The sequence below is a fragment of the Ailuropoda melanoleuca genome, chromosome 9 (assembly GCF_002007445.2).
Source record: "Ailuropoda melanoleuca isolate Jingjing chromosome 9, ASM200744v2, whole genome shotgun sequence".
In the NCBI taxonomy this organism is placed as follows: Eukaryota; Metazoa; Chordata; class Mammalia; order Carnivora; family Ursidae; genus Ailuropoda; species Ailuropoda melanoleuca.
In genome coordinates, this window is record NC_048226.1 from 95,054,301 (window position 1) to 95,069,780 (window position 15,480).

The 15,480-nt window shown below is 42.1% G+C and overlaps 1 protein-coding gene across 3 annotated transcripts in view; it reads right to left on the reverse strand.

Annotated features, from left to right (window-relative positions):
- LRRC6 (leucine rich repeat containing 6) overlaps positions 1–15,480 on the reverse strand; it is an 81,147-nt gene that overhangs the window by 23,583 nt on the left and 42,084 nt on the right. For all 3 annotated transcript variants that reach the window (XM_011222910.3, XM_011222909.3, XM_034668630.1), the window contains 3 exons: positions 11,961–12,026; positions 7,619–7,688; positions 6,580–6,675 (listed from right to left, as the gene is read on the reverse strand). In XM_011222910.3, the coding sequence (XP_011221212.1) occupies positions 6,580–6,675; positions 7,619–7,688; positions 11,961–12,026 (232 nt within the window). The remainder of the gene's footprint in view (positions 1–6,579; positions 6,676–7,618; positions 7,689–11,960; positions 12,027–15,480) is intronic.

Here is a 15,480-nt window from a genome sequence, read left to right on the forward strand (position 1 = left end):
TTCAAAAGCCAGTGGAAATGGGATCCCACACATATCTGGAGAGTTTGGGTAGATGACAGACAGCTAATTCACTGAATCAGGAAGGCCGAGGAGGCCAAGCAAGGGAAGATGTGATGGTTGGAGTGTGTGGAAATGACCTTCTTTTTGCTTCTGTTTTTTCTGTGTTGGAAGTTGGAGAAATGAGCTGAGGATAAGAAATAATGTTCTCAATAAGTAGAAGCCTGACTGGAACAGGAAAACCTAACAAGATGGGCAGGGAGCCCTTGCTACAGACCCACTTGAAATTAATAATCAGAATAGAAGTAAGGTTCTATTGGGTAAGTCATAAGTATATTTGGGTAGAGAGAAAGTGCTGAGAAATACGAGTCCATCTAATAAGCAGAAGGGAGTCTGAGACTGTTTTTTAGGATCATGGTCTGTAATGCTGACCTTAATATGTGACCTTCACCTCCAGGGCTCAATACAGGAGAATCAAGGAAGATGTTCACCAACTGAAGCTGTAAATAAAATTTGCTGTTCAGTTCAGATAGCAACTTCCTTAATCTCAGTTAATTATTCTGAAAGAACACCCAAAGGAAATCATGAAGCGTATTCTTGGAGTGTTCCTGTAACTTGTCAATTGAGAGTCTAGATGGGAGTTTAATTTAATGACTTGAAGCAAGCTTCTCAGTGAATACAAAATTTCAGTTAAATCTTGTTAAGCTGGACTATAATGAGATCATATGCCAAATATTCCCAGGCTGATGGTGGTAAGATTGTATATACATGTATAACTTAGTCTGACCACACATTTAAGAAAACATACTGAAGAGCAAGCATAAACTCATATACCTACAGTACCTATAAATAAACCTCAGAAAATACATACCGGTCTGGAGAGAAAACTACAAAAAACCAAAAACAAAAACAAAAAACCTTTTGAGGGACATAAAATAAGAATAATAAGTGGAAAAACATACATTATCGACAACAGTTTTGATTATGTAAATATATGAATTCATTCCCATAACCATCTATAAATTCAATGAAATCTTAATAATAAAACAATGTTGGTGAAGAGAGGAAGGAACACTATTAATTAATCCAACAACATTAGTTACTAGTAACAACGAATAATATGAATTAACGGTAAACAGGAATGTAGTGTGTGGTATGTTCCAAGCTCTTCTAATGTATGTGAAGATACATACATTGATTTACATAACCTTCAAAATAACCTTTTGTGGTATGAATTATTATTAATATCATTTTATGGACAGGGAATCTGAGGCACAGAAGGATTAATAATTTGCCTGAGCCACACAACTGCTGAGTGGAAGTACCAGGGTTTAACCTGGGTTCTCTGGCTCCAGAGCCACCTTCCCTTGATCATTTCCCCTGCTTCTTAATTGCAATGACAATAATCCCAACAGCATTTTTGGAAGCAGAATTAGATAAAATCAATTTTTAAAAGATTTTTATTTATTTATTTATTTATTTATTTATTTATTTATTTATTTATTTATTCAAGAAAGAGAAAGCAAGCATACATGAGCAGGAGAGGAGCAGAGGGAGAAGGAGAGAATCTCCAACAGACTCCTCACTGAGCACGGAGCCCAATATGGTGCTTGATCCCATGACCCTGAGATCATGACCTGAGCTTAAATCAAGAGCCAGATGCTCAACTGACTGAGCTACCCAGGTACCCCGAAATTATTTTAAAGTTAATCTGGAATAATATGCACGGAAAAATAATGAGGAAATGGTTGGGGAAGAGAACAGTCAGGGAGGAGATTCATGTTCCAAATACTAAATGTATTTTAAAGATGTATTCAAGGTATTCACTCATTGAACAAAAACTTACTAAACACCTTCTCTTTGCCAGGTTCTGCTCTAGGTGCCAGTGATAGAGTGCTGACAAGAATAGACAAAAAGCCCTGTTCTCACGAAGTTTAAATTCTCGTTGAGGGAAACAGACAAAGGAATAGACAAATATATAGCCTGTTATATAGGTCTTGATACATCATTCTATGAAGAAAAATCCAGCAGCACCAGGGATAGTGAATGCTGGCGTAGAAGAGATGCTTTCTAAATATGGGGGTTGGAAAAGACCCCATTGATAAGATGACACTTGAACAGAAACATGGAAAAGTTGAGAGAGCAAACCATGAGGGTGTCTGGGGGAAGGGCATTTCAACAGAGGAGACAATAAGTGCAAAGGTCCTGGGGTAGAAGGATGCTTGCCATATTTGTAAAATAACAAGGAAGCAAACATGGCTGGAATGATGGGAAGATGAAGTGGAAAAAGATGATGTCAGAGGGATAACAGCAGGGGGAGGTTATCAGGGCATTTTGCCTTTAATTTGGAATGAAATGGGAACTGTGACTTGCGTATATTATAAAATGATCATTCTGGCTACTGTGTTGAAAAAGGAATTATTAACTCTTCTCTAAAAAAGAGTGAGTTCCTGGTTGATAGATGACACCCAGGGGCCATGTTTCTTGACTGGACACATTCAATGTAATAAGAGACTACCCACACTAGAATTGAGATTCTCTCTACCACTCCCCCAAGCTAAGACTAGTGAATAAAACAGAGTCAGCAGCTAGAAAGAAATGCCACTAGACAGTGGGACAGGACTGAGAAAAACCTCATGAAACAGAATGTTCCCTACTCTGTTTCCTAGGAAGTTGATCTTCTATTGCCTGAGTCTATCCTTCTGAGAGAGCCAGAGTACGTCCTCATCCACTATCCCACTCATCACTGCTAGCCCAGACATTGACCCTTGAAGTCATGGTGGAGAAGGTAGAGTCAGGGATGGCATTCTGGGAGACACAGTACCCACAACTTAGATTATAAAATGGTGGGTGGAGACAGAGGGATTCTAGCAGCACGCTAGGGATTGTGATATTTGTGTATTAATTACATCAATCCACAGGATATGGACTCAGTGGCAAATATTGGGAAGCATCTGGCATTTTAGATAGTATGAGCGGAAAGCCTCTTGGAAATGTGGAGCTGAGCTGGGAGAACCCTCTGGCATGTCAGCAGCAGAAAATGTCCCCATGACCCCCGTGACAGGGGCAGACTTGCCTAATAGCACCCGGTCTGCATGGATCCAGCCTCATTTAGGAGTAAGAAAAGAGAAAAAAAAAATATCAGTTTGACATCTGTGACAAAATGCTGAAGGAAGTGTCTAATAAGATACATCTTAGCACTTTGTAAATTCAATTATAAATGTTATGTCCTTGGAAAATGTATACAAAGCCCATCCTTGAATTTCCACAAATAAACACAATATAATCATCACAGCACAGACACAATCAAATAGATCAGCTCTTCTTTGCGGTATTCTTTACAAACGTTATCACAAAAGGGAATAACTAAATATCCAATCTTATCTTCTTTTCATTAATTTAGAATATCCAAATATGAAAAACTACTGAAGGGCCACAGTAGATATTTCTGGAAGTACTAGGTTACCTATATGTTAAGTATTGGTAACACTGTTTTGTGAATGAATCAAAATCGTACCTAAGTGTTTACCTAATTTTTACAAGATGCTTTAAAATTCCAAGACCCTGCCTCAGTAATCAGTATGATGCAGGCCAGACTCAGATAGTTCACCTAATTTTTACAAGATGCTTTAAAATTCCAAGACGCTGCCTCAGTAATTATATGATGCGGGCCAGACTCAGAGAGTTCTACGATAAGTGAGAAGCCTGGACATATAAAGAGCTCAGTGGATTGAACTTCAGTACTTCAAAAGTTTCTTTTTTTAAAAATTAATTTATTTATTTTTATTTTTTATTTTTTTATTATAATAATATTTCTTATTATATTATGTTAGTCACCATACCGTATATCCCTGGTTTTTAATGTAAAGTTCGATGATTCAAAAGTTTCTATCATTAGGAATTACGAAGATGTTAATGTTCAGTAATACATACTTTTAATAATAAGTATAAGTAAAATTAGAGTTTTGGTTTTTTAACTTTTGATGATTTTTAAGAAAAAGTTTTTGTTCTTTGAACTTTAAAGTCCTTGCAAATATCTAATTCATTAATGAAAACCAACTAATTGGGGGCAAGAAATTATTCTCCAAAGGTTGTTTTCACTATCTTTTTGTTCCAGGTGTGCAGTTTAGTAATCCAATAGTTAAAATCCTAGAGGAGAACACAGGCAGTAACCTCTGACATTGGCCGTAGCAACTTCTTACTAGATAAGTCTCCGGAGGCAAGGGAAACAACAGCAAAAATAAACTATTGGGACTACATCAAAATAAAAGGCTTCTGCACTGCGAAGGAAACCATCAACAAAACTTAAAGGCAACCTATGGAATGAGAGAAGATATTTGCAAATGACATATCTGATAGAGGATTAGTACCCGAAATATATATATATATATATATATATATATACACACACACAATATATATATACACTGTAAAACTCAACACCCCCAAAATAAACACTCCAAATAAAAAATGGGCAGAAGACAAGAAGACACTTCTCCAAAGAGGACATCCAGATGGCCAACAGACACATGAAAAGACACTCATCACTTACCCTCAGGGAAATGCAAATCAAAACTACAATGAGACATCACCTCACACCTGCCAGGATGATTAAAGTCAACAGCACAAGAAACAACAGGTGTTGGCGAGGATGTGGAGAAACCCTAGAGGGTTTCCCTATCTACCTTTTAAAAGTGATAATGATAGCGATATATAAAGGAATGGTAAGAGGAAATAATTTAATAATTAATCTTTTAAAAGAAATAATGACAGAGATAACATCAGTGTGACTTCAGCATAGTAGTCTGAAACCTTAAAAATATGGGGGCGCCTGAGTGGCTCAGTCGTTAAGGGTCTGCCTTTGGCTCAGGTCCTGATTCCAAGGTCCTGGGATCCAGCCCATCAGACTCCCTGCTCAGTGGGGGGGCTGCTTCTCCCTCTCCCACTCCCCCCGCTTGTGTTCCCTCTCTCACTGTGTCTCTCTCTGTCAAATAAATAAAATCTTAAAAAAATAAAAAATAAAAAACCCTTAAAAATATGTACCTCAAAGGGAAAATGTTATTCACAGTTTATTATTGAGAAAAAAAATAGAACCATTCTGAGTCCTTCTCTGTAAATGATCTCATCTTCCACCATGCACTTCTAGAATACTTTCTCTTTAGTGAGCCATTTTTCATACTTTTCATGTGTATTTAACACGACAAATTTAGCCAGATATAAAAACAAAAAGGCGACTGGAACTAGAATGCTCTATGTATTTAAAAGATTCATGAGCGGGGAGAGAGGAGGCTTTCTCATCAATCGTCCGAAGCCCTGCAGAAGGTATATAAATCATAGATCTTGATTTTCTTTTAGGAAATAATAGTTATCATTTAATCTTTGGTGTTTCGGTTAGAATAGAAGTTTCAAAAAAAAAAAGAGACTGCTGATCACAGTGCCATACAAATGTGTTTATCAAAGTACTGGGGTAATTAAGTTATCTCTTCGATTCCCCTATAGGCTATTCTAATGAGCATGCAAGCACTTCCTTAATTTGCTGTAGTCACCAAGGACAATGTGATTCTGACAGTTGTGTTTGTTATTATACTGCCTGACAGCAAACTGTATTTGCTGTTTTATTGACTTGGAGCAAAAATACATAATTGATTACCCATAATCAATCTGTGACAAATCTGACTATGGGAAAAGGAAGGATAAATAAATCTTTATAGAAACCTTATTGGTTAATCAAGTTTATTCTCAGTGGCAGACACTCCTGCCCCCATTCTCCTGTTCTGCCAGAGCAGAGCCCCATTTGACCAGCTTCTCTACTCTCCCCCTTTGAAACCTGCGCGACTGGGGCAAAGCTGACCCCACCCCGGGTCATGGGATGAGACGGTAGTAACCAAATATAAAATAATAGAAACCAAACAAAGTACTACCATTCTTTTGGCCAGAGATTGGTTTCATTGCCCAAGGTTAAGCTAATCAAGACTTGTTGGGCATTTTAGCTAAATTGGCTAATTAGTCCAGAGGAACTTTCATTCCACGGTGATGGGAAAGTTCCTCTCTCTGTGTCTTTCCCTGACTCTCTTTTGTTTGTCTATCTTCGTGCAAGCTAAGGACAAGAAAGCATGCCACCCCAGTGGCCACTCGTGCTCCTCTCAGGAAGGAAGCCAGCCAACACACTGGAAAGGCCCTGACCCTCCCCTGCCTGAGCCCTCCCTACCTTCTCATGTCTTGTTGTACGAGATGAAACACTTCTTTAGGTAAAAAGTATCGCCCCCCATGTAATAGACTGCTGGTGGTGACTGCCCCACTCTGAAGAACAATGGGACTTACACACCCCAACTCCCTGCGACACTCTGGCTGCAGAGGCAAGAACCACTGGTGGAGAGATGGCAGGATGAGCCCCCGCAGGTCCCAACTGCATCCTAGTCTCAGCTCTCTGTTCTCACAGGTCCCGGTTCTCCTGCCTGTGCTGGGGTGAGTAGATTTTCTGGTTCTCTCAACCAAAAGAAGTCACCGTTAGCCCTGATAGGTCAAGTTCCCTCAGGAACCAACGTCTCCAGACTTGAAGTTGATCCAAGCGACCTTGCCTACCTTGGGCATGCAGATCACCAAATGCCCTGTCGTCTGAGAGCGTTTGGCAGAGCTGCTGTCAGGCTTGACTTCTGCAGGAAGGACAAGCTGGAATGGCTGAAAAGAAACAGGAAGTGTCCCCTCCCAGAGAGGGGGTACATATTATATGAGAGGGTTACCTCAAGATGTATTTTTGTTACCAATTCAAGATTTACCATTCCGTTTAGAAAAAAAAAAAAACATGCTTAGACTTAGTAGAAAAAAACAATGTCTGGGCTATGCTTGATATTCATGAATGATTTTACCTATTTTAATGAGTGGTCTGAAGAACAGTCACCAACCACAAACAGTGAAACAGTCATTGGTCCATTTATGTTAACACAGCTAATAATAAAGAATTTATAGATAAAACTTCTTGCCATAAACCGTCAACATATTTCCACTTTCCAGCCTTCATATGACTCCTATAAATGCTCAAAATCAGCAAAAAATACTATTTCAGGGGCGCCTGGGTGGCTTAGCCAGTTAAGTGTCTGACTCTTGATTTCAGCTCGTCATGATCTCAGGGTCCTGAGATCGAACCCCACATTGGGTTCCATGCTGGGTGCGCAGCCTGCTTAAGATTCTCTCTCTCGCTCTCCCTCTGCCCCTCCCCTCTACTTGCGTTTTCTCTCTCCCTTAAAAAAAACACTATTTCAAAAATAATAAAATTACAGTTGTTATGAATGAAATCATTGACCATTAAACGTGGGAATATGATTTAAATCTAAGTTCAAGCGTGGGCCATCACACGTACAACCACCTCATCAGCTCTGAAAGAAGGACTAACGCGATAGACACAAGTTAAAAAGGCTAATTTTACGGAGCTACCTGGTGGTCAGCCAACAACCAGTCCTGCTATGGACCACTCCCACTGTGTAAAGTCATGTGTCTAAAAAATAGCTCTCTGATGGGGCTTCTTTTCTTCTCTTTTCACAGTATGTTAACATTTTTTGAGGCAACCTAGCTTAGTCGGAGGCTTGGCTTTTGAAACTGGAACAGTCTACTGCCTTATGCTCACCTTTCCTTTGACAGTGACTCGGACGTAATTTGGCTGCACGTCAACATCGATTAGAGAGGTGTCCATGTACCTGCACCAGGAAACATACCACATCTCACCATTTTCAAAAACTTTAAGTTAAAAGAAGTGCAAATAAAAACTGACATTTCCGGAACCATTTTAAATGAAAGAAGCTTCCAGCTTCCATGCTCAACAGGTCTTAAGAAATCTGTCTTACATTAATCCCTAAACCAAAGGAAATTCAATATATCAGCAATTTCATTTTTAGACCCACAAGTACTCTTGGCATTGATTGCCCCTAACCTAAAAATATCTGCGGCCTGAAACGCCAGAGGTTTGAGAAAAACAGCTTGCCATGTTCTTTCATGAATATTTTATTTTAAGCCCCTACGCCTGACATGAATAGCCAGGAATGCTGAATGCATGGCACTTGGGGCCTGCAACCAGCAGCTCCTGCTTCCTGAGCCGCGCTCCCTCCGTGGCAGCTGTTCTGCAGCTGCTGCTCTGCTTCCCCCAGCGAAGCCACCTCCTGCTGGCTAAGCAAAGCCTCCCCTCCAGGGCAGTGACCCCAGGGGGTGCCAGTTCTCCTTGACTTGAGGAACAAATGTAGGAGTGAGGCTTCATCTCGCTTGTTCAGACAAATAATTAGACGTTGTAGAGTTTTACATTTACCAGTATTGATCGCGAACATTAGCAAATGCAAGGCATGATTCAAAAGTCACGCACGCTAAGGTGGGTAGGATGATACCAGGGTGGCAGGAACAGGCTTCAGTCACACGGATTGTGAGGAAGGGTCTCCATCCCCTCCTGCTCTGTTACGTTGGACCACGTCCCTCAACTGCTCTAGGCCTCAGTCTTCATCTATAAAATCAGATACGGAGTCTCACCCAAGATTGCCGTGAAGACACATGCAGAGTGCCCAGCCCAGTGTTGGGGTGAACACAGCATCGTTCTATTTTATTTAATAAACATTCTTGTAAGAGTGACAGGTGTAGGCAAGGTTTCCTAAAACCTCATGTAGAATATCTACCACGTTAATGGATCACATCTTCTTGCCCATGCCTAGGGCCTCCTGCAGCGATCATCCGCCCCTACATCCAAGGTCTTGGCCTGTGCTGGTTTCCTCTGCCTGAAACAATCTTCTGCTGGTTCTCTGCAGAGCTCGCTGCTTCTCACCCTTCAATTGTCAGTTCATGTCAGCAGCTTCACTGACCATCCCCGACACTGCCGACCACCAGACTGCCCGCGCCGTTGGTCTCCGCCCTTGAACTCTGGCCCTTCCTGTAAAGCATGCTTCTCCCTTTGTAATTACTTATTAGATGCCTGCCTGCCTATTGTCTGTCTCCCCAGGGGCCATAATCTCTAGGAGAGCAGAGACTATTTTTAGAACGTGCCTGTTACAGTCTCCGCATGTCTGATACATAGTAAGTATTCTTTTTTTTTTTTTTAAAGATTTTATTTATTCGACAGAGAGAGAGACAGCCAGCGAGAGAGGTAACACAAGCAGGGGGAGTGGGAGAGGAAGAAGCAGGCTCATAGCGGAAGAGCCTGATGTGGGGCTAGATCCATAACACTGGGATCACGCCCTGAGCCGAAGGCAGACGCTAAACCGCTGTGCCACCCAGGCGCCCCCATAGTAAGTATTCCATACATATTTGCTGGATAAAGACAGGAAGTGTATATGAATGAATGAATGAACTTAATTTTTAGACATCCACGTGACAATGAAGATAATAAGGAATTTTATTGTCATTAGCTCAGACAGAATCACGGGAAGGGAAGGATTTTACTACCTAGACAGGAGAAATCTCACCCCTCCTCGAGAAAGTTCATGATGGGGGAATGTGGAAAGTTTTCCTTTGAGGACTGAACGTGAAGGAGCCAAGAGAGCTAAAAAGAGAAAGGGGTACACATTCATTAACTCCAGGAATATGGCCTAAACACGGAAAGGACTTAAAAGGATGAAACAGAATGTTTAATGAAACACAACAGATAGGGAGCTTGGGTTACTGCAGGGACAGAGGACATGGGATCAGCTGGAGAAGAGCTAGAAGCTCTTTAAAGGCAGGTGAGCTGGTGAAGAATTAGCAGGAGGCTTAACAGGGTGTTTTGGCACGAGGAGGAAGGAACACGCTAAGAATTAGTCCTTCCTCACAAGAGCCAAAGGTGGAAACAACCAAATGTCACGTACTGGTGAATGGATGAACAGAAACGTGGTCCAGCCATACAACGGAGTATTACTCAGCTACAAACAGGAAGGAAATTCTGACGCGCTACAACACAGACGAGCCCCGAAGATGTGACAGCGGCACAAGTGATTCCACTCATATGAAGTATAGGAAATTGGCAAACCTATAGAGACAGAGGGCAGATTTGTGGTGGCCAGGGGAAAGGGAAATGAGGAATGAGTACTTAATGGGGATAGGGTTTCCTTTCTGCGGTGATGAAAACGTCCTGGGGCTCAGTGCTGGCAAGGCTGCACAGCTTGGTGTCATTAAGTGCCACTGAATCTCCACCTGAAATGGCTGACATGGTGAATTTTAAGTGAAGTGTATTTTACCATAATTCAAAAAACAAAGAATTGGCCCTATGCCTGTGAGTACATGGCCTGACTCCTCAGATTACTGTATTTCTTTTGACAAGACTCACACTCTGGAAATTGACTCCCTTTTAGATAATTTCAGGATAACAATCCCTCTTACTCGCTGGGTTTACTGGGAGATTAGATAAGATAGAGCACACAAAAAAGGCCTTCAAAAGAGAAAGGACTTTATCATTCATGCATGTAAATGTCCTCTGACTCCCATTACCAGTATTCATTAATTCATTTCCTCAGGCATTCGTTCATTCCTGAGCTCATAGAGCTCCAGGCACTAGGCACTGGTGTAGGTGCTAGAGAGACAAGGAGCGAGGAAAAGACAAAACAAGGTTTCTGCCTCGCCCACACATTTTTAAAAAATACAAGTAAATGTCTGGTTTGTCAGGTAGAAATAAAAAAGCAGGGCGCCTGGGTGGCTTAGTCCTTAAGCATCTGCCTTCGGCTCAGGGCTCAGGTCGTGATCCTGGAGTCCTGGAATCGAGTACCACATCGGGTTCCCTGCTCAGTGGGGAGTGTGCTTCTTCTGACCCTCACCCCACTTCTGCTCTCTCTCTCTCTCTCAATCTCAAATAAAATCTTTAAAAAAAAAGATAAAAAGCAGGAGAGGTGGAAGAAAGGGCTGGGGCAGGGATAGGTGCTATCTTAGCTTGAATGGTGGGCCCTGAGGCCTCTATAATAAAGAGACCTCTGCCCAGAGGCCTGCAGGAAATGAGGCAGCAAGCCTCGGGGACGCCTAGCGTGATAGCAGTACAGGCAGAGGGATGCATGGGTGCAAAGTCCTGAGGCACTGGTGGGTCCCCAAGAACTAGAAAATTAGACCGCATAAATGGACACTGAAGTCAGAAGCATGAAGGACAGTGAGCCAAAACCTAAAATCCTGGAGGAATGAGGAGGGGTCGGACACAACTGGGGGAAAGTGTCTGCTGGAGACAGAGAGGCTGCAGGCTGTACTCCTAGGTCTCTAAGGTGGGACTGGAAGGTGGGGGGCACCACCTGATGCTTACTACTATATCCAAGTATTTTGGAAAAAAGAAAGAAACCATAAAAGTAAGTGGTAGTAGTGAGAGCCAAGGGGGCCTCTGGTGTCAGCATTAGGAAGCAGCAAAGCTCAGAGAATTATTTAAACTCTGCCTTAGAAGAAGAGATTGCAGAGTTCTTAGCCCTGGGATTGTGGGTTTATNAGCAAAGCTCAGAGAATTATTTAAACTCTGCCTTAGAAGAAGAGATTGCAGAGTTCTTAGCCCTGGGATTGTGGGTTTATTTACTTCTGCCTTTGTTTTAATTTTCATGCTTTTTAAAATTATACTACGTTCTTGGTTATAAAAAAAAAAAGGACNTTTACTTCTGCCTTTGTTTTAATTTTCATGCTTTTTAAAATTATACTACGTTCTTGGTTATAAAAAAAAAAAAAGGACTTGGGGCGCCTGGGTGGCACAGCGGTTAAGCGTCTGCCTTCAGCTCAGGGCGTGATCCCGGCGTTATGGGATCGAGCCCCACATCAGGCTCCTCTGCTGAGAGCCTGCTTCTTCCTCTCCCACTCCCTCTGCTTGTGTTCCCTCTCTCGCTGGCTGTCTCTATCTCTGTCGAATAAATAAATAAAATCTTAAAAAAAAAAAAAAAGAAGGACTTCTTCATTTGGCAAACCAAATTCCATTTCAAAATACTTCAGAACTCAAGAGATGGCACTGAGAACGAAAACAGAAAGAAATGACATTAAATAAATCCATAATAAAATGTCTTTACCTATAGACAGCAAGGTCCAAGATGATCTGGTTGTGTTTTTCATCATCTTTCAAGGAGAAGTCAAGTCTAAGGAATAATTCATTTGGGGGGAAAAAAGACGGTCTTTAGCAATACCATATACATTACTCATCCCACTATCAAAAGTAAACTTGGTAATAATTATATAATAATTTCCAATGATAAACTTATTTTGGTAGGTGGACAATAAAATGTCTATGTTATTTAAAAAATTCAACAGAAGCCTACAAGATATTCATAAATTATTTGTTTACATTATTAACATGTGAGACCCCTATGGTAAATAACATACAAAAAATTAGCATTGGTGCAGAGATAGAGACATCTGGTGGTTAAAGCTTTCTTTTCTATTTCATTCAAGTTTGTTAGAAGCAAGCTAAAACACTAGAATTATTTATGGGGAAGTAAATGTTCTATTTGCCTCCCTGTATCCAGCATCCTTTCCCTTTGGTTTATGTTTTGTTTTGTTTTAGATTTTATTTATTTTAAAGATACAGAAAGAGAAAGCACATGAGCAAGCAAGCTCTCAGGCGGAGGAGCAGAGGGAGAGGGAAAGAGACTCCACGCCAAGCAAGGAGCCCAATGTGGGGCTCAATCCCACAACCCTGAGATCATAACCTGAGCAGAAATCAAGAGTCGGACACTTAAAGGACGGAAGGAAGGCGCCCCTATCCCTTCTGTTTTAAATAGTCCTGTCTTCCTTCTTTCTCCTTGCAATCTTTCTTTTTCTTTCATTGTTGACCTTTGCATCGCCCTGGAAAATGCTGAGACACTCCCTATGATCTATTACCTCCATACAGATGATGAAACAAAGGTTCAGAAAGGTTGACTCAGCCGGGAGAGAGGCCATATGAGCCTGGAGATGCAGGATTTCAAAGTCTACATCTGGGGAGCCTGGGTGGCTCAGTTAGTTAAGCACCTGCCCTTGGCTCAAGTTATGATCCCAGGGTCCTGGGATCAAGCCCCGCATTGGGCTCCTTGCTCAGCAGGGAGCCTGCTTCTCCTCCCTCCCCTTCTGCCTGCTGCTCCTCCTGCTTGTGCTCTATCAATAAATAAATGAAATCTTTAAAAACAAAACAAAAACAAAGTCTTACATCTTTCAACTTCCTAGGTATAACTTCCATAGTGGCAACGTACCATTCAGAATTATTTGGTTGATTTATTTTGAGCACTTCACTTGTTATATTATTCCATAAAATATATAATCCAACAATATTAAAGAATGTAAGCTAAATTGTTTGGAACGATTTGGCCATCAGTAGAATGTCTGTGTGTGGCCATCCCTCTCGGTGCTTTCCACAACCCAGCCATGCAGGACTCCTTCAGTTGCTCAAATGAGCCATGTGTTCATGATCTCATCTCAGGAGCTTTCTTATGTGCTGGCCCCTCTGCCTCGATTGCTGATTCCCCAATTGTCCAGCCGGCCAACTTGAACTCTCCCTTCATGTATCACTTGAAAGGTAATTTCAGAGAGGTTTTCTACAGCAGAGATTGTTATTCGTTCCCCACAGTCCACTTCCCCTTTAACCACAGTAACAGGAGCCCTGATTTTAATGAGGAACATGGCTGTGCAGAATAAAGGCACCACTTTCCAGCCTCCCCGGCGGCCGGATGTGGTCATGTGACTTAGCTCCATGGAGGAGAATGCAGTATGGCGTGCTCCAGGAATTTTCCTGAAGAGAGGGAGTATGTGCCATTTCCTCCCTCTCTTCTTCTTCACCCAGCTGAACAGAAGAGATTAGGGAAGGCCAAGAGACGAGCCACAGAGACGACTTTGCAAGCTGTTGTAAGACAACAGGCAGATGCGGGTTCTAAGATGGTGGGGATAGAGTTAGCGAGAAGCGGTTGGATTCAGGTGATACTGAAGGAAGAGATCATAGAGTCACTGATAAACTGACAGAGAAGAATCAAGGATGGATCCAAGGTTTATGGTCTTGCTAAATGGAGGGATGCTCGCTATTGAGTTAGGGTCTCTGGGGGAAAGTGGTAGTGGGCATGGGAATTAGGACTTCTGTTTCTGTCATGGTAAGCTTACAATACCTTCTATACATTCACATGGTGAGGGCAAATAGCTAATTAAACGTCCAAGTCTTGAGTTCAGGGAAGAGACTGGTCTGGTTATAACGTAACGTAACTGGTTTAAAGCCGTAGAATTTGGTGAGAGCCTCACAGAGTCGATGTGAAAGGAGAAGGAAGCTGAGGAGCTGGCCCCGGAGCACTTAGGTACATCCCAAAGGGAACCCGGCAAAGCCTGAGAAGATTTGCAAGTTGGAAGGTCAAAGAATCAGACACAAAGGGAAGAAACTGCTATAAGAAGGAAGGTAATGATGGGGGCGCCTGGGTGGCTCAGTCCATTAAGCATCCGACTCTTGATTTTGGTTTAAGTCATGATCTCGGAGTCCTGGGATGGAGCCCCACGTCGGGCTCTGTGCTCAGTAGGGAGTCTGAGGATTCTCTTTCTCTCCCTCTTCCTCTGCCCCTCTCCCCACTGAAATAAATAAACAAATCTTAAAAAAGAAAAAAGGAAGGAAGGTAATGATCAATTTGGTCAAATATGCTGGGTCAAGTACATAGGGCCTGAGATTTGAAATGATGTGACTGAACACAGAGGCAATGTGAACACAGAACATGTAGATGATGTGAACACACGACACAGAGATGATGTGCACACGGAACAGAGAGATGATATAAACATAGAACACAGAAATGATGTGAACATATAGAAGGGATGTGACTACAAAAGTTTTAGGTGACAGAATATGCAGACGTGGTTTCAAGTAGGAAAGTGAAGTGAGGAGCTGATGACTGAGTCCAGCATCTTCATGGGGAACTTTGGCTCCTAAGAGGGGACAGAGAACTAGGACTGTAGCTGCTAGGAGAACTAGAGAAAGGGAGCTTTCTTGTTTTTTAAGGTGGGTGATATCGATGTCTGTACACTGATGAGCTGGATCTAGTAGGAGGGAGAGAAATGATACAGAAGAGAAGGGCTCATTGCAGAAGCAAGTCCTTGACAGGAAGGGGTGGGCTCAGTATGCCCGCAGAGAGAGTGACTCAGGAGAGGAAGTCCACCCACTGCAGTGGGAGAATGGAGAATACGTGCTATAGGTCCCGGGACGCTGATAAATTGGATGAAGAAACTTCTAATTGCTTCTGTTTTCTCTATGGAGTAAGAAACAGGGTCCTGAGTTGGGACCACAGAATGGAAGTAAGAAGGGAGCAAAAGGGGTAAAAGCAGCCTACAGGAGATTGGAGGGTGAATTACCGAACAGAATATAGCATGATTGCCGGAAGTCTGCTTGGATCCAGGGTAGTAAATTTCCAGTAAGACCAGCAAGCAGAGTCCAGGCAGGCACGAGGGCAAGTCCAGGAATGCATGTTCAATTTAAATGAGGTTGAGATGAGGATGTGAGAACGAACATGAGGGAAGGAAAGAAGGACAAGAGAGCTGAAGATTCATGTCAAGGGTGAATCTCTGTGACGAACCATAAAACCACAGCGGAGT